The sequence below is a fragment of the Narcine bancroftii genome, chromosome 9, assembly GCF_036971445.1.
Source record: "Narcine bancroftii isolate sNarBan1 chromosome 9, sNarBan1.hap1, whole genome shotgun sequence".
NCBI lineage: Eukaryota > Metazoa > Chordata > Chondrichthyes > Torpediniformes > Narcinidae > Narcine > Narcine bancroftii.
In genome coordinates this window covers 111,075,001-111,099,856 of record NC_091477.1, presented here as the reverse complement: position 1 = coordinate 111,099,856, position 24,856 = coordinate 111,075,001, and the positions used below count along the sequence as shown (strand labels likewise).

The 24,856-nt window shown below is 40.7% G+C and overlaps 1 protein-coding gene across 4 annotated transcripts in view; it reads left to right on the top strand.

Annotated features, from left to right (window-relative positions):
• LOC138743061 (ribonuclease inhibitor) overlaps nt 1–23,374 on the top strand; it is a 48,337-nt gene extending 24,963 nt beyond the window's left edge. For 3 of the 4 annotated variants that reach the window (XM_069897885.1, XM_069897883.1, XM_069897886.1), the window contains 4 exons: nt 8,177–8,306; nt 11,883–11,989; nt 14,951–15,060; nt 21,141–23,374. In XM_069897885.1, coding sequence (XP_069753986.1) covers nt 8,177–8,306; nt 11,883–11,989; nt 14,951–15,060; nt 21,141–21,152 — 359 coding nt within the window. In that variant the 3' untranslated portion in view covers nt 21,153–23,374. The remainder of the gene's footprint in view (nt 1–8,176; nt 8,307–11,882; nt 11,990–14,950; nt 15,061–21,140) is intronic. The other variant, XM_069897884.1, reaches the window with a different exon arrangement.
• The last annotated feature ends 1,482 nt before the right edge of the window (nt 23,375–24,856 follow it).

Sequence of the window (24,856 nt, the reverse complement as noted above, 5' to 3'; positions counted from 1 at the left end):
TTCATCAAAGTTATTACATACAATAAGAAAAATACATATTATGAACAATAATTTTTTTCCTTTAATTTATAAATAAAAAAAGAGAAAAGAAAAGAACCCCCCCCCCCCCCACTCAGCCAGCTCTCTTTAGGAGAGCCAAAGGAAAAAAAAAGAAAACCAAAATATATTTACTAAAATCTAATCAAGATAAATCTAAATGTAAATATTCTAAATATAAAGTCCACTTATTAAGAAAAAAAGAATAATTATCATGTAAAACATATGTAATTTTTTCCATTACTGAACAAGTTTTCATCTCATTAAGCCATCTATTAATATCAATCGTATTAGCATTTTTCCATGTACTTGCTGTACATTTTTTCATTACAGATAAAGCTAAATATACAAAAGCAATCTGAAATCTATTTAATCCTAAATCTTTCAAAGGTTTCAACTTACCCAACAAAAATATTGTTGGATCTAAAAGTATTTTAATCTTATACAAATGTTCCAAAAACAATTGAATTGCTTTCCAAAAAGATTGTATATGTACACATAACCAAACAGCATGAAAAAAAGTTCCAACCAAAATACCGCACCTAAAACAAGAATCTGATTCACTAAAACCATATTTTTTTTAACTTTTCACGTGTTAAATACAATTGATGTAAAAAATTATAATTAACCAATGCATAACGAACATTTATCAATCTAGTAACACAATCATGACAGATATCTAACCAATCATCCTCAGAAAAAGTAAAGTTAATATCCTTTTCCCATTTAATCTTAGATCTATTCCATCCCTTTTTTTCCATATTTCCCTGTGATATTTGGTACATCAATGAAATGTATCCTTTCTTTGGTGCAGTCACAAGAAAAGATTCAAATTTAGTCAAATCAGGTAAAATCATGTTTCTACCAAATATTTGTTTTACTAGAGATCGAAGTTGATAATAAACAAATAAACAATTCTCATTAATACCAAATTCTTCCCTCATTTGAATAAAAGATAAAAATTGACCTTCTTTAAAACAATCCCCCAAGTGTTTTATCAAAACATTTTCATTAGCTTGTCCCAAAAGCAGAAATGCATCCGAAATAAATACTTCATCATCCACATTCAGTGCATAAATATTAAATAAAGTCCAAAATTCATTAAAAATCTTACAATTCAACTTAAGAATACGTCCTGCATTCATTTCCATTGATTGAAATTCAAAAGATAAGTTTTTATGTATCAAAATTGCTACTCCCTTAGCTTTAGAATTAATTGAAGAAAAAAAACATGTCCAACCCAATCCCTCTTCAATTTGACACTTTCTTTTTCATTCAAATGTGTCTCCTGTAAAAAAGCAATATCAATCTTCATCTTTTTAATGTAAGCCAAAACTCACTTACGCTTGATTGAATTATTTAATCCTTGAACATTAAAGGTGGCAAATTTCAAATTCAACATATCTAATACAATTACTAAATACCAAAAATAGTCACAAAATTAATAATAACAAAGAAAAAAAAAGAAATGTTTTCTCAAATAAAATATATAGGCCCCCCAAAGAGAAATAGTATTCATTAATTAAAAAAAACAACAAAAAAACTACCAAAAGGTAGTAACTCCCTAAAAAAACTGGGTGTGGATAACCCACTAGTGACTGATGACTAACAAAGAAGTTAGTGCAATCCCCTCCTCCCCAGCCAGCTAGTCAGAAATATTAACATATTACCAAAAAATTTCCACAAAAAAAAATTCAGCCTTAAGATTCCAGTCCAGATGGTGAACTCTTTCCATTCCAATTCTTCCCATTCCCATCCTTTACATTTCTGCCATTTTGTCCATTTCCAAGTCCATCAGGTTTTCTTTTAGGAGATAATGGTGGAATCTTTCTTTGTCCTCTGACATCTGGTAACGAATAAGCAAAAACCATTGCCTCATGCTCACTCTCAAAGAATTGAAACTGATAGTTTCCATAAAACACTTTCAACACAGCAGGATAACGAAAAGCAAATTTGTAACCTTTACACCATAAAACATCTTTAACTGGATTAAATTCACATTGGCGTCGGATGATATCTTGACTCAAATCAGGATAGAAGAAAACTCTACTATTCTGAATCATTATTGGAGCTTGCCTTTGTCTTGCATTTTGAACTGCAAGTCGAAGGATTGTCTCTCTGTCCAAACAATTCAAACAACGAACTATCACAGCTCTTGGCGGCTGATCAGATAAAGGTTGTCTTCTTAAAGCTCTATATGCTCTTTCCAATACCAATCCATCAGGAAAGGACTCTCCCCCAACATTTGGGGAATCCAATTTGTAAAAAATTTAACGGGATCTTGACCTTCTATACCTTCTGGCAAATCCAGAATTTTCACATTATTCTTCTGCTTTGATTTTCCAAACAGTCCATTTTTCTTGTTAATTCTTTTTCCCGGGCTCCTAAATCTTTAACTGATTTTTCCACCTTCACAATTGATTCTGTATTGGATTGTACCTGTTGTTTATATTCAGTAAAAGAAGCTTCAAATTTTTTGAAGTTTTCCCGGTTTTCTTTCACTTCTGCCTTAACCACATTTAAGTCTGAAATTATATCAGTATTCATTTGAACCACCTGATTCAATTGACCAGTAATAACATCCAGATAAGAAGCAATACCTTCAAGCATCATATAAACAGACTGAAGTGCAGTTTGGAATGCAGGATCCAGTTCCATGATTTATAACTCACTTTCTTCCAGCTCTTCTTCCATTTCCTGTACAGTGACAGAATAAGACAAGTCCTCTTCTTGTTGCTCTTCAAAAAGTAGCATTCTGATCGTTTTGCTGCGGGTTTGGACACCCATCGACGACTCCCCGACTTCCTCAGGGGGTCGTCGTTGTCATCCCCCCGCAGACCATTTTAAAATAAAATTACGGAATTCTCCGTAGTTAACAGCGCCACCCAAGCGCATAGTCACTGCAGACTGTGTGTCTGCTGTCGGTATCTTCTTCCTCCGTGCTCCCGTTTCTTCCAACGGGAAAGTTCTTTGTAGCAGGCCCGATTTCCAGAGTCATGCCCGATTTCTCGGGAGTGCGCTCCTTCTTCCACAGAACGGGTTGAACCAGCGCCATCTTGAGACTGGTGAATAACTGTTACTTTAGGATTTGTCCCCACCGGCGATCGTTGAAGCTTGGGGATCGCTGAAAACGGATTCGAGGCTGTTCTAGGTTGTTTAGGCCCCAATTCTTCTCCACTTCGAAACTGTATTTTCTTTTGTAACTGAGACTTTGGTTTTTTTACATTAGTAGCCATAATAGCTCACCAAAATATCAAACTAAAAATTAAAGTTTTAAAAATAATGGGTTAAAAAACGGGCATTTAAAAATCTGACCAGAGAGGGCAGGGATTACACGTCTGATCTTTACGCCATCTTGCCACGCCACCCCCCCCCCCCCCCCCCCCCGGCTACAATGCATTCGTGAGGACAACACAAATTGGCAACAAGGTACCTTTAGGATGAATGGAACATGCAACAAACCAGATGGAAAAGTGGCTTTTAACCTCATTAAAAGATTTTCAAAACAGATTGTTAAACTCACAGTGAATATTACAGCTCACAGGCCTTCTGTCCACGATGTTGTGCTGACCTATATATACCTACAAAATAACTAAACCCTCTTTACCTCATAACCTATTTTTTTTCATCCATGAGTCTGTCTAAGGGACTCTTAAATGCCTCTATTGTTCCAGCTTCCACCACCATCCCTGGCAATGCATTCCAGCCACCCACAACTCTTGGTGTAAAAAACTTGCCTCTGATGTCTTCCTTAAACCTTCCTCCATTCACCTTGTACAGGTATTCCCAGCCTTACCACCTATGCGACTTACATCCATCCATACGTATGACTGACAAAAAGTAAAGAAAAATATCAAAATTACTCTTTTACGGTGAACGTCAGGGCCTATCTATGGAAAATAACGCCTCTTGTTGCCAACGTCTTGTAAATGCTGGGCTTGGCGGCTGCCATGTTGTATTTGACAAAGGATAATGCAGATACAGTGCATTTTCGTCTTGCATACATTTTGAGATGCGTCTGGTCAGTCAGAATGGAACACGGACATAAGTTGAGGAGTACCTGTACAGATGTCCTCTGGTGTTTGCTACTCCCATGCTGGAAAAAAGGCGCTGACTGTCTATCTTATCTATGCCTCTCAAAATCATGTAGACCTCAGCTCTCATCCTTATTCACTCCAAAGAGTAAAGTCCCAGCTCCGCTAACCTTTCTTCATAAGACTTATTTTCCAATCCAGACAACATCCTGGTAAATCACTTTTGCACCCTTTCTGTAGCTTCCACAGCCTTCCTAAAATGAGGTGACTAGAACTGAACACAATATTCTAAGTGTGGTCTCACCAGAGATTTATAGAGCTGCAACATCATTGCATGACTCTGGAATTCAATTCCTCAACTAATGAAGCCCAGCATACCACAGAACTTCATATATATCTTATCAACCTGTGTGGATTTGGACCCCAAGGACCCTCTGTTGTTCCACACTGTTAAGTATCCTACCATTAACCATGTATTCTGCCTTCAAGTTTGACCTTCCACTTATCTTGTAACGGCCTAATCTCTTCCAAGTTGATGAATTCTTTCCATTTTTACTGCCAGCACAAACAAGCATGGCGTAAAGTCCCTAGGCTTGGCAAACTAATGTAAACTTTAGTGCTAGGTATGTGTTCAAAGCAGTAGTTCAGACAAGACTCACTCGTGTTGAATTGCCGATGAGATTCTTGTTTTCTGCTGCATGTGGAAAATGCCCAGTATTAAATTCAAGGCCTCCCACAGAGGGTTGTATCTGCCATTTAAATGGGGGAATGCCATGGTAGGTCACAAAATCCAGTTATTATCATTGCCAAAGAGAAAGATCTTCAACTCATGATCTCATTGGACCTTTAACTGGAGATGTCTGCATCAGCATCTGTGGACAAATGTTTAACATATTTGTTTGCAAAATTCTGATTGTTTTTAGCTGAGGAGTTTAACCTATTACATTGAGACGTGAAATAGGAATGTATCAGGCAGTCATCAATCTGTTTCGCTCTTGTTTCCTGGCATTCATGATTATTTAAATTTAGACATACAGCTTAGTGCTGCTCAATTGATCTATAACCCTCTGTACATTTCAAACGGTAAGAGGATACCGGAGCCCCCAGAGGAAACCCACGCAGACACGGGGGAGAACATACAAACTCCTTACAGACAGTGCAGGATTCAAAAACTGGTCCTGATCACTGCCACTGTAACAGCTTTGCACTAACTGCTACTCCATCTGTTCCGTGTAAGTTATTGTATCAGTGAATTTCTATATAGCTGCACTCTTTTTCCCCAAACTACAGCCATGTACCTATGACATAGAGAATACCATATTCCCTGAACAGTGAAGTAGCCAAGTAGACCTTTCCGGTTCCCTATGAATCTGTGCTCCATCTTGGGCCACTGCCTATGAGAACAGCCATGCAGATCATTTCACAGAACCATGTAAAGCGTAGAACGTAACCTGATCTTCAAGATCACAGGACAGCAAGGAGACAAATAACTACGAAAGGCAGATGAACTGGAGAAAATAATAAATAAGAAGCAAGAGAAAATAAATCCCTTGCACAGAGGGATTGTTTGTTTTTAATATAGTTTAATCTGCATGGTTTCTGAAGGAGCCAACTGTCAAGTAGAAGTTCAGTGCAACCTTCAACATCGTGTGAGTCTGAACATTGGCCTATACCAGGGGTGGTCAAACTACAGCCCTGGGCCAAATGTGGCATGTTTGAGCTGAGCTGCTGTAATGGCAGCATTGCCGCTATTGCATTTATTTTGAGAGGACTAGAATATAAAAGCAATGCTGAAGCTTTACAAGGCATCGGTGACACATTTGATGTATTGTGAGCAGTTTTTGGGCCCCATATCTGCTGTCATTGGAGAGGGTGGAGAGGAGGTTTATGAGAATGAACCTGGGAGTGAGACGGTGAGCATACATGGTTAGCTCTGGGCCTATACTCACTGGAGTTTAGAAGGTTGGGGGGAGGGGGAAGGGATTTCATTGAAATATTCCAAACATTTAGTCAGATTTATGGCTTAGAAGAATATGGACCAAATCCAAGTAAATGGGCATGCCCAGAATGCTAACTTGTTCTGTGCTGTACAACTCTGAATCAAAAGCCACTTCTTTCACATTGACCTTTGAGCCACACATTAATCTCCCAGATCCCATTAAATCTGTATCCATTTGCTTGAGGCTGAGGTAATCATCCTGAGTTTATTATCTTCATAGTCTGCTTTTTAATTAATTCCTCCATTTAATCTCCTTCCTCTCCTAGTTCAAATTCCGCCCAAAGAAAATGTGCATTACTCTGGCACGGATAAGCAACATATCTTTCAGGTCTCGTGCTCCACGTTGAAGAGAACAGTGTTTATTCCCCTAACTACATGACCCCTACTTCAACCACCTTTTCACATCCACTGTAGTCAGTTTGGGCTCATCCTTCCCTCTGTTCCCAAACTTGTCTCCAAGGACCTCATATCTAAGACAAGAAGAATACCAAGGATATCCTCACCTACATGGTATTGAATGGACATAAACCCCAGCCTCTTCTGTAGAGTTAATGGTGTACCCGTCCTTCAGAACACTTAATGGCTGAGCTTTGTTTTTCTAGTTACACCAAGGGTGAAGGGAGGTTCCCAAATCTAAATGTGCAGAAATTAACTAAAGGAAATGAGAGAGAGAAAATTCAGTTTCTCACCAACGAATAGACCACAAAAATTATCTGTCAAAAATAAATAGACATTTTAGTTCCAGATGAATAGAGGGACCTTGGGGTTCAAATCCATACATCCCTCAAGTTCGTTGCACAGGTTGATAAGATAGTTAAGAAGGCCTATGGAATGTTGGAATTCATTAATAGGGGGATTGAGTTCAGGAGTAGATAGGCCATGTTGCACCTCTACAAATCTCAGGGAAGACCACACTTGAGTATTGTGTTCAGTTCTGGTCACCTCATTATAGGAAGGATGTAGAAGTTATGGAGAGGGTGCAGAGGAGATTTACCAGGATGTTACCTGGATTGGAAAACCAGTCTTATTAGGTAAGGTTATCAGAGGTGGGACTTTTCTCTTTGGAGCATAGAAGGATGAAAGGAGGCTTAATAGAGGTCTGCAAGATCATGAGAAGTATAGATAGGGTGGATGGCCAGCACTTGTTTCCCAGGGCAGGAATAACAATCACCAGAAGATATTCGTAGAAAGTGAAGAGAGGGAAGTTTAGGGCAAACGTCAAGGGTCATTTTTTTGCACCCAGAGTTGTGGCTGCTTGGAATGCCTGGAATGCCCAGGGATGGTGGTGGTGGTTGAAACGTTATGGCCATTTAAGAGGCTCTTAGACAGGCACATGGATGGAGGAAAAATGGAAGGTTATGAGATAGGAAGGGTTTAGTACTTTTTTTAGGAATATATGGGTCAGCACAAAACCAAGGGCTGAAAGGTCTGTATTGTAGTGTTCTATATAAAAGTTACACAAACAAAAACCCAAAATACATTGATATGAAATCTTTCTTGGATCAGCTATACCCTTGAGGTTTGTTTAGAGTATTTAGTCAATAAATGGAAATCCGTTACCCTGCTGTTAAGACAAGCTGGAGACTTCATTCCAGGGCTGGCAGCAAGCCAGGTAGTTTTTAAAAATCTTTTCCCAGACATCTTATTCAACTTCTGACATGGAAGTCTTTGAAATATTTGTTGTTAAATAAGAAATTCTGCAGACATTGGGGTCAAGTGCAATATACAAATATGCAGGAGAAACTCAGCAGATCATGCAGAATCTGAAGAAAGCAAAGAGTTTCGGGCCTGAGCCCTTTGTCAAGGTATGAGCAAAAATGCAGGAAAAGTGTCTGAATAAAAAGTTGGGGGGAGGGAGTGAAGTGAGGAGGGAGAAGCACAGGGTGAATAGGTTAGAGGTCATAGGTGGGAGGGTAGAAGAGAAACAAAACTGCGACGTTATCAGGGTAGTTTTCTGATAGGAGAGGAAAGAGAAGAGATTTGGAATGAGATTGAGTGAATAGGGAAAGAGCGAGGCTCAGGGGAGGGTTTAATGGAAATTGGAGATGTCAATGTTGTCTGACAGGAGTGCGCCAAACTTTGAAGAGTTTATTCTTAATGTTTAAAGGGAGAAAAAAGAAGGAAATCCCACAGATTGGACCCTGGTTGTCCAAATTACACCTCGCAGATAATGGTATAGATGGAAGAGGAAATGAAGGCAAAATTGGAGCCATGAAATTTACTGAAATGTTGTGCCAGTAAGTATCTTTAAATGAGATTTTAATTTTGTCTAAAATATGTAAAATATATATCCTTGGAAGTATTTACCATTTTAACTGTATGTCACAAAGTTTGCATGACTAATCTTTTGAACAAATTATCCAATTAATGTCAAATAATCATAAAAGAACATAAAATTATTTTCATGCGATCTAACTTGGTTTCCTACTTTCAGACACTGGTTTTCTCTATCCTGAGGCCTGGTTTCCATTATATTGCCTTTATACACACTAATTTGCCTGCAACACTTATTTACAGACCATTGTGCCTGTAGATGGTACCAGGGCTGGCACCAAGGGGGGGGGGCATTTGTGGGCATTGCCCCCCATGAGTCATTGTGCCCCCCCGACTCACAGTGCTAACGTTGCTAGTGTCACTTGTCTCCACGCGATATAAGCAGTGCGTTTGTCTGTTACGTTGGAGGGAGGGGGAAGTGTGACAGCGGCGCACAGAAGAGGTTCATGGCAGGAAGGCACCACCCAACCTCCCCACACCCCCGCGATTACCCTAATGACCCCCAGTTACACTTGTTCTCATGCCGATCCTGCATATAGTACATAGAGCAGAGCAGCAAAGGGGAATTCCTTTAACCCAGTGATTCTCAAGCATTTTATTTCCACTCACATACCACTTTAAGGAATCCCTAGGCCATCAGTGCTCTGTGATTAGTAAGGGATTCCTTAAGGTGGTATGTGAGAAGGAAGGGAAGGCTGACAATCACTGCTCTAGACCCAATCGTTACTGAAATATTTTGCTTGAGAAAAATTGTCATTGGCCCATTTCCTTTGGAGTTATGAAACCATGCACATAACGAATCAATTAAGCACAATTAAAACAGTGGTTTTCAAACTTTTTATTTCCACCCACATACCACCTTAAGCAATCCCTTAATAATCACAGAGCATCTATGGCATTGGGATTACTTAAAATGGTATGTGAGTGGAAAGAAAAAGGTTGAGAACCACTGCTTTAACCCATGATGTCTTCACCAAAAATGACGCCAAATTAAGCTAAATCTGGCTGCACATGATCCATATTCTCTCTATTCTGTGCATATTCATGTAACTATCTTAAATGTTACTGTTGTAACTGCATCAACCACTAGTAGACCAGGTATCTACCGTCACTAAAAACACTTGCCCTGCACATCTTCTTTAAATTCATCCCCCCCCTCCCCCTCAGTTAAAACAATATCTGATATTTCAACCCTGGAAGAAAGATTCTGAGCATCTACCTCTATGTCTCTCATAACTTTATAAACTTTGAGAAAGTCTGCTCTAAGTTTCCGTTGCTCCAGAGGAAACAATCCAAGTTTGTCCAACCTCTCTATATTAAACGAATTAAATCATGAAAATCTACAGACACCGTGGTTGAAATAAAAAAAAACACAAAATGCTGGAGAAGCTCAGCAGGTCAGGGTCCTTTATGTAGCAAAGGTAAAGATACATAACTGAAGTTTCAGGCTTGAGCCCTTCATCAAGTCACTAGAGACTGCCAGCAGGTGTCAGAACAAAAAGGTAGCAGGTGGGGGGTTGGCAAAGATCGGAGAGGTGGACAGCAGAAATGAGGGGGAGGAGGGATGCTGGGTGAGTAAGGGGGAAGTGAGGTGAGAAATGGAAAGACAGGAAAGAAGGAGGGGAAAGAAAAGGTGAGCAAGTTAGCAGAAAGCAGAGAAATTAATGCCATGTGGCTGGAGGGTGCCCAGATGGATAATAAGGTGTTGCTCCTCCAATCTACAGGCAGTCAGGGTGGGGAATTACATAAGGCCATGGACAGACATGTGAGGCTGGGAGTGTGACTCAGAATTAAAATGGTTGGCTACTGGGAGGTCGCTGTTGTTGTAGACGGAGATGAGGTGCCTAACAAAGCAATCTTCCAGTCTTCAACCAGTCTCTCCATGTAGAGAAGGCCTCAAAGGGAGCATCGGATGCAGTAAATAAGTCCTGTGGATATACATTGCTTCACTTGAAAGGCCTATTTGGGGCCCAGAAATGTGGTGAAGGAGGAGGTGTGGGCACAAGTGTTGCACCTGCTGCAGGAGGTGAAAAACTTGCACCCACACGGGAAGGTGTCGGGAAGGGCGATAGATGGGGAGGGATGAGTGCATGAGGGAATCATGGAGAGAGCAGACCCTGCGGAGGCCAAGAAGAGTAGAGAAGAAAAATGTGTCTGGTGGTGGGATCCTGTAGTATGTGCCGGAAATTCCAGCGGGTGATGTGTTGGATACAGAGGCTAGTAGGGTGATAGGTGAGGATGAGGGGGATTCTATGTTTGTTGCAATCTGGGGGCAGAGGGAGCCAGGGCAGATAAATGGGAAATGGAGGAGATGAGGGAGAGGGCTGAGCTGATGGTGGTGGAGGGAAAGCCACATTTGTGAAGAAGGCAGACATTTCGGAAGATCTGGACAAGAAAACGTTATGTTGGGAACAGATGCGGGGGATGTGGAGAAATTCTCTCAATTTCTTCTCTGCTTTCTGCTAAACTTGCTCTTCTTTTCTTTCCCCTCCCCTACTGTCTTTCCAGTTCTCCCCTCCCTTTCCCCTTACCCACCCTGATATCCCTCCTCCCCATATTGCTGCTGTCCCCTCTCTCTCTCTCTCTCTCTCTCTCCACCTATCATCATCTCCTGCCTTTGCCAACACCCCTTCCCCCCCACCATCTTTTTGTTTGGTCTCCTGCCGACATTCTCTCTTGTTGAAGGGCTCAAGCCCAAAATGTTGGTTATGTATTTTTATCTTTGCTACATAAAGGATATTGTTTGACCTGATGAACTTCTTCAGTATTTTGTGTTTTTAACTCTCTATAATTACCCATACCCACTAATAGAAGCAACATCCTGGTAAATCTCCTCTGTACCCATTTCAAACCCTCTGTGGTAGAACACGTTAATGCAGGAGGTGACCTCACTACACTGTACAGGCTGGCCCACCTCTGACCCTGTAAGCTTCCCAATAAAGGTTGATAGTTCTTAGTCTCCTCCCTCCATTCCAGCCTTGGGTCTGGGCCAGCAGCATGTAAAGGTGTGCCTGAAATTTCAGGTTATCAAAGCCTTTAATCACTCACTTCAAGCCGCCTGCTTGTGGTTATTGATTGTGCTACAGTCTCCAAACTATCATGAACTTTTTATTTTTATTTTCTGCCTTTTTAACTAGCCTGTAATTTAAAAATGGCAAGGTCCTTCCTCATTGCTTGATCTAAATTCTGGAAATTTCTACCAAACAACACACTGGGGAGTTCCTTCATCAGGTATTCAAGGAGGTGCCTCACATCACTGTCTCAAGTTCATACTTGCTTCTCAGCTCCTGCAGTACAGTAATTGATTAAAGAGGTTGCTGTTCATCAAGCCCTAGTTGACTAGTTTCCCAAATGCTATGACATTATCAACTCCTGGGCTTTTGCTAACAGGTGGCAAAATATATGCTGTTATTTTTCTTTAAATTGTGACAGTTCATAGCATGTTATGTCCTTGTATTTATTAAGTTCTTGCTTTGGCTCTAATTAACTGTCCAACATTGTACTTGTTTTTGCTTTCCCAATCAAAAATTTTCATACAGATTGATAAAGCTTTCACATCATTTGACGGAACTGCATTTAGATGGCAACTGCTTAGGTGAGCTTTGTGGAAAACAGATACTGGATGCCTTAAGAGAAAGGAAAGAAGGTACTTTTAAAATTTGGTTTCTTAGCTAAGCTTTTCTCCTTAATTTGATATCCCCTAGTTCTTTTTTTTTTAAAGCTGTTAAATAACTTTATTGAAGGGCAGATGTACAATAAACAATCTGCAATACAGTGCACCAGATTTAAAATAACTGTGGAATAAATTTGATTGCATTAATCCTTCTTGATGCTCTGTTCATGGGAACATCTTCTCTGTCTCTACCTTTCAGGATTTAGATGCTTGTACACTTGTCCTTGCATCAAATCTCCTTGAAAACTCTCCCTTCCCTTAAGGAACCACCAAGCTTCATCAGTCAGCCATTCAGGCCACATCTGTGGAAGAGAAACAGACCAACGTTTCAAGGTCGAAGCTTTCTCTCTTACCTTAGTCTGTCATCGGAGCAACACCTTAACCCAGCAACGAGGTGGTTCTTTTGTGCCATTGACTTGGTTCAGCAAACCGTCAGGGAACTTGGAGACAGGCAAAAACAGTGTCCTACTCAGTAACACTCGTAACCCAAGATAAAATGTTTGTTTTAATTAATCTTTTCAGGAGGCATTTCAATTTGAATTTTAAAGGAGAGACCCTTATCGGGGATGCAAAAAAGATTCATTGTAATTAGATTTATTGAAATGATTGGAGAGCTAATGAACCTGAGTTAATTTAATTTAGACACACAGGCCCTTCCAGCCCACAAGCTCATGCTGCCCAAATACACTAATTAACCTTCAAACCCTGTATGTTTTTGGAAGGTGGGAGGAAACCTACGCAGACACGGGGAGAATGTACAAATTCCTTACAGAAAGCAGCGGATTCAAATACGGGTGGCTGGAAGGGAGGAGTCTGCAAGGAGATCTGATACAGGATAAGTGGCTAAGTACAAAATCCTGAAAGGATAGATGTTGTTTTCATGGACAAAGTATCAGGAACTAGGGGGCATCAAATGAAGCTGATCGGCAAAAGTATCATGACAGAAGGAAAAAGTGTTTTATGCAGGAAGTGATCAGGGACTGAAATGTACTGCAGGAGATAGAAGTGGCTGCAGATTCAATTGGATGCTGGCTAAGTGTCTGAAATGAATTTATCAGTTCATGGGAAGAAGATGGAGTTGGACTAATTGTGTTGCACATGCATGGAGCCAACAAAACGTGAGTGGGCTGAACAGCCTCCTTCTAGGCTATATCTATTTTGTGATTCTCTGTATTACAAAGCAATGGAGATATGGCAAGAGTACCACTAATTGTATTGTTCTTTCAAAGGCCAAATATGGATGTGATGGACCAAATAATTTCTCCGTGCTTTCCTAATGGATCAGTGGCATAATGTTGAGCACCGTCACGCTGAGCACTGGCGCACCTCAGGGCTGTATGCTCAACCTGCTCCTTTCGTGCTACTGACCCATGACTATCGCAGAATCCAGCTCCAATAGTGTCATCCATTTTGCAGATGACACAACAGGAATCGGCCTCATCAGCAACAATGATAAGTTGCAATGCAGAGAAGAGGTGGAAAATCTTGTATTATGGTGTGTGAGTGTAACAACCTGAGTCTCAACGTGAACAAGACTAAGGAGATTATCATAGACTTCAGGAGAACCAGGAATGACTACCCTCCACTACACATCAATAGCTCTGTTCTGAAGAGCACTAAGTTCCTTGGAGTTCACTTAACTAGTAACCATAGTGTGGACGATCAACATCTCTTCATTTGTCAGGATTGCACTTCCAGAGAAGACTGAGGCAGGCAAGGATACCAGCCGCCATGATGCCAACCTTCTACAGAAGCTTTCTCAAAAGCATCCTGGCTGGCTGCATCACAGTGTGGTACATTTGCTGCAGAAAAATGAATCAGAAATCAATCCACAGGATCGTAAGACTGGCAGAAGGATCACTGGAGTCTCCCTCCTCCCCATCGACACATGATCTACTGGGATTGCTGTCTGAAGAGGGTGTGCAAAATCTTCTATCCTGCACACAGCATTTTTCAACTGCTCCCGTCGGGAAAGAGATACAGGAGTTTCTCCACCAGGCTAAGGAACAGCTTCTTACCACAGGTAGTGAGATTGCTGAATGATCAAATGGACTACTCACACTAACCATCTGAGACTTGTATTCATGAAACAATATTTATTTATGTATTTGTATATGTGAATATTTGTCCGGCATGTGTATTGTTTGTCTTCATGTGTTTATGTCTGGTTGTGTGTCTGCGTGGATGGGTCACGTCTCCAGAATGGAGGACCATCGCCTTCCCAAGATCGTGTTATATGGCGAGCTCTCCACTGGCCACCATGACAGAGGTGCACCAAAGAAAAGGTACAAGGACTGCCTAAAGAAATCTCTTGGTGCCTGCCACATTGACCACCGCCAGTGGGCTGATAACGCCTCAAACCGTGCATCTTGGCGCCTCACAGTTTGGCGGGCAGCAACCTCCTTTGAAGAAGACCGCAGAGCCCACCTCACTGACAAAAGGCAAAGGAGGAAAAACCCAACACCCAACCCCAACCAACCAATTTTCCCTTGCAACCGCTGCAATCGTGTCTGCCTGTCCCGCATCGGACTTGTCAGCCACAAACGAGCCTGCAGCTGACGTGGACTTTTTACCCCCTCCATAAATCTTCGTCCACGAAGCCAAGCCAAAGAAGAAGACTGAGGACTGGAGAACATTATTTCGTCAGGCAATTGGATGGCAATAAACTTGACTTGACTTAAATACTGGCACTCTCTTCATATTGCTGTTACCTATCTGCAGATTGTATTTGTGGTTAACACTTGAGTTTGCCAAACTGTATTGAGTTCCACATGTGCAACATTCCAACAGGCAAGAGCACATCTGTCAAAGCATCAAAAAGGAAAATTCTTATTTGAAGTTATGAATAACCCTGGATCTTGTTTATTAATATGCTTTTCAAGAAGACCCAGAATATATCTTGGAGGAATGACTTGTGACCTTTTTTCCTTTCAGCAAAACTCCAGGATTTAAAAATTAACGTGTCAGTGCAAATGAATTCAGATACTTTTAGCAACATCATGAAAAATGCCAAAAAGGAGAAGAAAAACAAAAGGCGGAAGAAGGTAAACAAAAGGATATAGAAAAGTTTAAAAATTCTGCAGGTGCTGAAAATCTGAATGAAAAAACACAGACATAAAATGTTGGAGCATCTGTGGAGGGAGAAATCGGTCTGCTTGTCCCTCTACATAACATAAGGCCATCGGAGCAGAGAAAGGTTTTTCAACCCAAAGCGTCTGTCCCTCCATTCAATCATTAGTTGATCCATTTCCCCTCTCATCCCCACTGCCCGCCTTCTCCCCATAACCTGGCTCATCATGGTGCATCAAGAACCATAACAAAAGAAAATCAAGAGCAACAAAGAGAAAGGATGATAAATGATGGTTACAGTAGCACAATGGTTCCATTAGAGAACAGGTAATGCAGAGACTTGTGCTAACAATCTGGAGACAATTAGGTGAAATCTGGTGGGGGGTGGGGAGTCATTAACATGGAGGACTTAGGATGTGGGATACTAAAACTCCCGGGAAAATAGAAAATGATTATTTAGCTAAAGTAAATAGAGATTAAAATATGAAGGAAAACGATAAGAATAGTCCATTAACTTTTAAAAATGCCTTTGAAGAAAGGAAGGAATTGTTGTTGCTGGAGTTGATGAAAATATTGTTCCTGGATATGAAGAGAGGCCTCTGACGCAGAGAAATTCTGGATCTGGAGTGACAACTAAGGCCTGTCAGAGAGTTGAGTTGCTGGGAGTAGCAGCGAGTGTGACCAGCCTTTCGGCTGGTGAAGATGGGGTCAGGCCAAAGAAAACAGATTCTTTGAGCAAGGTCAGAGTGTTGAGTTTGAGTGAGATGATTGATTTCAGTGGTGAATTAACAAGTGTTGCAGAATAAGGACAGACAAGATTTGGAGAAGTTGCTTCAGTCTATGAAGATGTTAAACAAGTTAAATATAAAACTAAGTCTCTACAAAAGGATAAAGAGAACACTGATGGTGAATTGCAACAGGTGGTTTGGGAAATGTGGGATTATATCAAAATGATGTGGAAAGAAATAGATTATTTAAGATCTAAGGTTAAAGATATGAATGAAAAATACAAGCAGTTATCAACAAATATGACGGAAGTACAAGAATAACAGAATGAGGAAAATCAGAATATTATGTAGATTTATGAAAAGGGTAAACGTATAAAGGAGAAGCTGAAAAGTTTGGAGCCTGAAGTTAAGGAAGAAATGCTGAGAGGAAGATAAATTCTGAAAAAAATTGATAAGATGGAACATTTTAGTAGGAGAAACAACATTAAGACTGAGGGTTTGGAGGAAGGATAAGAAAAACATGACATGATTCAGTTTCTCCAAGGATGGGGACCTTAGGTTCTTGGGGTGAATCAATTTGAAAGTCCAATTGAAATTGAAAAAGCACATAGAGCCCTCAGACCACGACACAATCAAATAAGAAACCTTGCTGTATAGTAATTAAGTGTTCAAAATATCGAGACAAGGAAAAGATTCTAGCCTTAGCAGCAAAAAGAGTAAGAATAAAGAAAAGTCCACTTGAATATCATGGTTCGAAGGTTTCAGGAGGAATTTGTTCACTGAGAGCGTGGAAAGAGCAGTGGTGGATGCACAATTTTGACATTTGAGATTTTGGACAGGTTTTGGAGGGCTAAGTGCAGGCTGACGGGACTAGGCAGAACAATAGTTTGGCATGGAGTAGATAGGAGGAAGGATTAGTTTCTGTGCTATAATGGTCAATGGTTCTATCACCCAACAAGGCCTCAAATACACATAAAAGTACAGTCTATTTTGGAAGTATCACCATTTCACAAGATAGCAGAGTTAAAAGGCATCTGTCCTCCATCCCTTCCTAAAGCAATTAAGTACTGGCCTGACAGCAATGCCCATATCTTGTGAAAATCTTTTTGGGAACATTAAAAAAATACAAAAGGAAAGGTGTCTGAGGCACAGCAGCAGGCCAGGAGTCTGGAGTGCAGCTGTGCAATGCTAATTTTCCAGCAGACTCAATGCAAACAGTGGTTAGTTCCTTAGGTCCAGTACATTCCGTGGATTGTGGTTAGAATGATAATTGGGCCATGGAAAAGTCACAGCCACAAATCCATCTTTAGACCATAAGATGTAGGAACAGAAGTAGGTCATTTGGCCCATCAGATCTGCTCTGACTTTCTATCATGAGCTGCTCCATTCTCCCACTCAGCCCCAGTCTCCTGTCTTCTCCCCATAACCTTTGATATCCTGACTATTCAGACACCTATCAATCTCTGTCTTAAATCCATCCAACAACTTGGCCTCCACAGCCGCCTGTGATAGCAAATTCCAGAGGTTCCCCACTCTTTGGTCTCTTTGGACCTCTGTTTTAAATGGGTGCCCTTCAGTCCTGAAGTTGTGCCCGCTTGTCCTAGACTCCTCTTACATGGAGAACAACTTTGCCACATGTATTCTGTCCAGGCCTTTCAACATTTGAAATGTTTCTATGAGGTTTGTCCTCATTCTTCTGTACTCCGAAGAGTAAACTCCAAGAGCTGTCAAACATTGCTCATTCGGTAATCCCTTCATTCCAGGAATCATTCTTGTGAATCTTCACTGAACCCTCTCCAATGCCAGTACTTCCTTTCTTAAATAAGGACCCCAGGACTGTACTCTGTGCTCCAAATGAGGCCTCACCACTACCTTATCAAGTTAGTAAGTGTGAGGTTATCCACTTTGGAAAGAAAAATAAAAGAGCTGAATATTATTTAAAGGGTTAAAAAGTACAGCATGCTATTGTGCAGAGGGACTTGGGAGTGCTTGTACATGAATCGCAAAAAGTTAGGTTGCAGGTGCAGCAGGTTATTAAGAAGGCAAATAGAATGTTGGCCTTCATCGCTAGAGGAATTGAATTCAGGAGTAGGGAGGTCATGTTGCAACTGTGTAAGGTACTGGTGAGACCGCACCTGGAGTACTGTGTCCAGTTCTGGTCTCCATATTTGAGGAAGGATATACTGGCTTTGGAGACGACCCAGAGGAGGTTTACTAGGTTGATCCCTGGGATGAAGGGGTTGACTTATGATGAAAGATTAAATCGTCTAGGATTGTATTCACTTGAGTTCAGAAGAATGAGAGGAGATCGTATAGAAACATATAGGATTATGAAGGGTATGGATAGGATAGATGTAGGAAGGTTTTTTGAGCTGGCCGGGGAAACTAAAACGAGAGGACACAGACTCAAGATTCGGGGGAGTAGATTTAGGACAGAGATGAGGAAAAATAGTTTTTCCCAGAGAGTAGTGAATGTTTGGAATTCTCTAACCAGGGAAGTGGTTGAGGCTGCCTCATTAAACATATTTAAAATTCAGTACAAGGACTGCCTAAAGAAAGCTCTTTGTGCCTGCCACATTGACCATCGCCAGTGGGCTGATATCACCTCAAACCGTGCATCTTGGCGCCTCACAGTTCGGCGGGCAGCAACCTCCTTTGAAGAAGACCGCAGAGCCCACCTCACTGACAAAAGACAAAGGAGGAAAAACCCAACACCCAACCCCAACCCACCAATTTTCCCTTGCAACCGCTGCAACCGCATCTGCCTGTCCCGCATCGGACTTGTCAGCCACAAACAAGCCTGCAGCTGACGTGGACATTACCCCTTCATAAATCTTCGTCCGCAAAGCCAAGCCAAAGAAAGAAAGAAAAAGAAAGAAAATTCGGTTAGATAAATTTTTACATGATAGAGGAATTAGGGGATATGGGGAGAAGGCAGGTAGGTGGAGTTAGGTCATAAATTAGATCAGCCATGATTGTATTGAATGGCGGAGCAGGCTCGATGGGCCATTGTTGGTCTACTCCTGTTCCTACTTCCTATGTTCCTATGTTCCTCAACATCACATCCCTGCCCTTTACATCCTATTACTCTAGATAAGAATGCCAACATTGCATTTGAATCTCAGCAGCGATACATGTACCTGCTTTCCATGAGCCAGTCTCCAACAGCCCACAGCCTGCGTGGGTCCCTCAGCTATGGAGCCCTTCTGGTCTGCTGCCGTGGTCACTGTCCTGTAGGGTCATCCACCCAGTATGGGGTACACCTATCTATCACTATACCACTACACTGTGGGGTACACGTACCTAAGAATTTAAGAAGTAGGAGTGTTTAAGTATTGGTCATGTGGCCTAGAGCATAACCTGCTAATCAATGAAATCACATTATCACTATTTCTATTCTGATGACCCTGCAGGTGAAAGGATGTTCAACTCAATTTTAACATTTGACTATGATTTTCGATGTTGTTGTGCCATATGTAAAAGTGCATTAGTCCTTCCTTTAACAGTTTTATTCTTTAATCAGATGCTTTTTTTTGTCTTCCTTCGTCTTTAATTAATTGATCAAACCAATATCCGACTCCTGGTTGGTTGCCATTCTCTTTATACAAGACAATCCAAAAACAGTTGAAAAAAAATTGAAGAATTGCAAACATTGCTTATCGATTTCAGAAAGCATGTTTCAGTTTCTGTTATACTGTTCTTAAGTTACCAGAAAGCGATTTGAGGCTAACTATGGTCGAGGTGGGTTATTTATCTCAACATGGATCAAAAAGGTGAATCTGTTTTACCACACAAAACAGATCCAATTCATCTCTGACAACGAAGGTGTCTTCCTGAACTAGTCCCATTTGCCTGGATTTGGCACAGATCCTTCTTATGTAAACGTTTCCTATCTTCTCGAAATGTCTTTCAAAGGTTGTAAGTATACCCACCTCTACCACTTCCTCTGGCAGCGAGTTCCATGAGGCCAGAGTGGAAACTGGGAGTTTTATATTGTGGAATAACTCCTGGCAGTGGCTCTCAACCTTTCTTCATCCTAAAACCATCTTTAGTATTTCTTTACTTCCTGTGGACCACCCGTGGCAAACCCAGTGGGGTGGGAGGTAAGGTGCTGACAAGCTCAAGCCCTTTCCCAGACCATTGACTGGATTCTTGTACTAAGGTGGGAACATTTTTTGGGGATTGCCTTTTGTTTTTGTCATGCAATTTGCACCCTTAATTTCCAAATTATTTGTTTATTAAATCAGTAATATTTGTCTTCACTGCGTCACAGCAGGCTACACGTTACAAACCCCTGGACCACCAGGGTCCAAGGACTGAGAAATGGAGTTACACGAGAAAATCTGTAGATGCTGGGGTCAAGTGCAATACACAATCTTTTACTTCCTGTGAATGCTGCGGGGCCTGCTGAGTTTCTCCAGCACTTGTGTATTGAACAGGTTGAAAAATGCTGACTTATGGAAACGGCTGCCACCTACTGGAATTCGGGTGCAAAGCAAGGTTTTTAACCACTGAATTAATTTAACTTTCGGTGTCCCAAAGTCATGTGGATCATAGTTTTTGATCTTGTTTTGATAGTACCCTAAATTGGTGAAACAGAGCTGAGAAAGAAGGCTTTGAGAGCAGCAAAACAACATCAATATCCTGACTCCTTGGAATAAGATAGAAATTCTGTGTGATTTTCAGTGCCCCCCCCCCCCAACCCCTCACCCATGCAAGTGCACCAACCGGTGAGCACTTCACAACTGCTGAGACCTCTCAGTCAAAAAGTTCCAACAATGGCATTGCTTGTGCCAGCTATGGCCTGTGGAAGACAATCTCTCCTGCCTGACGTCACTCAGTATCTTATTACATGTTAACTTATTTTGGATGGATTAGACCTGGCGATCGGTATGGCAGCTCAGGCACGGTAAAGTTCATAGAGATGCACAGGAGACTGCAGATACTGGAAAGTAGAGCAACAAACAATCTACTGGGGGAACTCAGCAGGACAAACAGCATCAGTCAGCGGGTTTTGTCGTTTGACCAAAATCATTTCTGATGTCACTACCTTTCTCTCGTGACGTAGCAAGAAAGGGGAGGTCAGCTATAAATTTCAGTTAACAAAGCGGCTTTATTTCTAGAAGGAATTACTTTGCACAAAGCAGCATTTCTTACAGTGGCTTTGTCCACAGTAAGCTATTGAAACAATTCTTAATGTTATCAACCAACATTATCAAACCCCCAGTTATTTTCATAAGTTACGGCAGTCAAATTCAAATCTGGAAAATTCCCATGCAGAGGGACACCAGGTGTTAATAATATTGATGATCTCATTTGTTTTACAGAAAAAGAAGTGATAAATTGAATCAGTGCCTTACAGTGGAGCCAGATCCAGTTTTACACCAAAATTAATAGGCCAGTTTCCTTATCAATTTATCATCAAAGATCTCAGCTTCAAAGTTATGGGCACAATCTTGATTGAACAAAGAGAAGATGGAGGAACTCAGTGGGTAGACATTTTGGGTTGGGACTCTTTATCAGGACTTGATTTTGATCTCCTTGGTTGATGTATATGTTTCCAGAAAACTCTTGTGCTCTTCTGAAAACTGTTTGTGCTGGATGAGTTAACCACTGTTCCTGTTTTTAAAAAAAAAATCCCTGAGGTCCTTAAAATATATTTTACTAAAGTTGAATGTTCACTTGTTTTTTTTTTTCTTTTTTTTCTTCTTTTTTTTTTCTTTTTTTTTTTTTTTTTGAATGTTCACTTGTTGATGCCAAAAATTAGACCTTCCATTTTCAGATATTTTTTGGCCAAACAAATGCCAATCACTGACCATCTGCAAAAAATGAGAATCTTATCACTCTCCTCGGATTGCAACTATTGTTGAACGCTCCTCCTAAAACCCGGAGGTTCAGTAACTGGAACAGCCACACATACGCATATTTGGTCTTCAGGAATGGGCCAGAGAATTAGTGTTCCACAGCAAATTATTTGTCATTGTCTCCTCATGGTCCATAAGGCTGTAATGTAATATTCTTCACTTGCCTGGAATGAATGTATTTAGGAAGGTTAATGTCATCCAGGCCAAAGGCACCCATATTTACCACTTTAAACACTTCACTCCCTGCACTCTCAGCCCTCTCTGGCAGTGCTTTATGGTATGTCACTTATGAAATGCAGTGCAGAAAGTCATGTACGTTCCTTCAATAATTTCACACCTTCAACAACTCAGCGAGATCAGAGCGTCTGTTGCATGCAAACTCCTTCAACTCCGCCCCATGTCCACACAAATCGTCACAGTCAAAATTCTCTGGTCTCTACTCAGTAACACTGTAGGAGAACCTCCACACACACAGACTCCAGCAATTGAAGAAGGTGAACAAATACCATCTTCTCAGGAGCAAATCAGGCTGAGCAATTTATATAGTTCTTGTCGACGATGTCAACTCCTACAAACTATTTAACACTGTGTCCTTGTGTATTACAGATGTGGGTATATTTGACTATTTGTGAGTAAATCGGATGTTTATGACAACTCCATGTAATAATAGATTTAGTTAAAAATTCTAAACTCGTACAGGTGGAAAGAAACTGCTTAATGAAATCAGATTGTAATTCACTTCTAACGTTCCTTATTTTCTATTCATAGCTGTCTTAGACTTTGGCAAAATGATGAATGAAAAGTTATACCTAAATAATTTAATAATATCTGAAGGGTTGGTTTCCAAGTGTGAAACTATGTTTGACCTCATTCATAGTAAAAAAAAGCTTTCTCAGAAGAGATTTGCTATGTTGAAATTTTTCACTCTTTCTGTTCCCTCTAAAATTTTTGAGTTACTCAGAGTGTAAAATAAATGCTTGAGAAGGAAAATATGAGCTGCAGAATTTGTGACCTTACTCATGGGTTTTGATTTCAAAATAGTATTTAATGAGGGAGTCTAAAATGTACAAAGGACTCCATTCATGTATCTGTTCTCACATTTTATACATAGTTCTCCAGTTTGCTAACAAAACCATGAATGGACTAGCCCCCTCCTACATCACTGATCTCATAATGCCCCACTCCACTTCAAGACCCCTCAGATCGTCCAATTTAGGTTGCTTGGTAGTTCCGCACTCAAATCGCAAACTCAGGGGAGATCACCCCTTCGCCATAGCAGCCCCCAAACTGTGGAACAACATTCCTCCTGCCATCAAATCAGCTCCTTCCTTTGACTCTTTTTAACTCTTTTTAACTCTTTTTAAATCCAGGCTGAAGTTGTATTTTTACTTGCAAGCATTTTGAGGTGATTGTTGATTGTACAATTCTAAACCCATTTTATACTGCACTTTAAGTAGCTGCTTGTTAAGATGTAATTTATGATCTGTACAGCACATTGGTCAATGTGAGTTGTTTTAAATGTGCTATAAAAATAAAATACAATTATTTGCATCATATTGTACAACAGGGAAAAGTTTGAATAAACTCATGTGAATATATTGGGAGTAAATGAACCTTATTAAAATAGTTAAAAGAATGCTTTGAAATTCTTTTGCATAACTCAAATAATAAATCATATTCCATGTAAAACAGAACTTAAAGTACAGAAAAGCAATTTTGTATGCAGTTAGTTATTGGTGTCTGCATCCTAAGTAAAATTTAAACTAACTTTTGATGTGATGTTCATGTTTTTTTTTAATCTGGTGTGCATCGATCCAGTTTTTGACAACTGTTTTTGACAACTCAAGCTCTATCCATTTCAAACAGTGGTTCGCGCAACACTCTTTCAGCGCCATGACACAGATTCAAATCCCGTGGCAAACAGCCAGCGCGGCAGGACACAAAGCTGTGCAGAAATTCCAGGCTGCAGGAGCACGTTGCCAGGCCCTCACAGCAGCATTATGACATGACTCCCATGAGCCTGTCACCTCCACCCTAAAAAGGAGCACGCGTGGTTTGAATAAACGTCAGTTACTGGTTTACTTGCTTGGTGTGGACAGTTTTTATTTCAGCAGCTCCGCCTTTAGCGGTGCTATACACGCACAAAAACGCCGAGAGTTTTGAGAAGTTTGGATTCTCCGGTAGTCCGGATTTCAGCTGAGAGTTTCAGAGAAATTCAGATTCTTGGCTGATCCGGAGTTTTGGACTTTTATTTTAACAATTTGATTTCTAATTCTTCCTTATAAAATGGATTACATCAAATTTTCCCGCACTGTACTCTGGCCAGCAACGTTCGAGACCCTAATGTTCATCTGCATGTATGAGAAAAGAAGCATTTCGGGTCCATTTTTTAGCAGCTTTACCAGAAAGCCAGCAGAAGTTAATAAGCTGCATGACTGTTTAGCTGTGTGATTCTACCACTCCTACTGATATAACTGGGCATGTTCAGTCCTTCATATACTTTCTGTCTTTAAATTTCCAGCATCTTTTGATTTTTTAAAAAATTTCAAATCAGATCCCCCTAGAGTGAATTTCAAAGAACGTATCACCTGTAATGTGCATGTGCTGAGTTTAGGCAGAACCTGGTGCCAATTCAAATTACAATCTGCTGGAGGAAGTCAGAGGTCGAACAGCATCAGTGGGAGAAAATAAATGGTCAATATTTTGGGCCAGAACTCTTTATGAAGACCTTCTCCCACTGGTGCTGCTCGACCTGCTGAGTTTCTCCAGAAGAATGTGTTTTGCTCCAGATTCCAGCACCTCTCATGTGTCCCTGGTGTCCATTCATCTTAAATCTCCTCACCATAAAACAGTACAGCACAGAAAATGGGCCCTTCAGCCCTTCTAGACTGTCCCAAACTGTTATTCTGCCTAGTCCCACTGACTTGCATCCAGTCCATTGCCCTCCCATCCATGTACAATTTCTTCTTAAATGTTAAAATTCAGCCTGTAGTCACCACTTCGGCTGGCAGCTTGTTCCACACTCCCTTTACTCTCTGTGTGAAGTTCTCCCCAATGGTCTGCCTAAAATTTTCACCCTTCACCCATGTCCTCTGGTTTGTATCTCACTTAACCATCCATGGAAAAAGCCTATCTACATTTACTCTATCTATTCCCCTCATAATTTTATAAACCTCTAT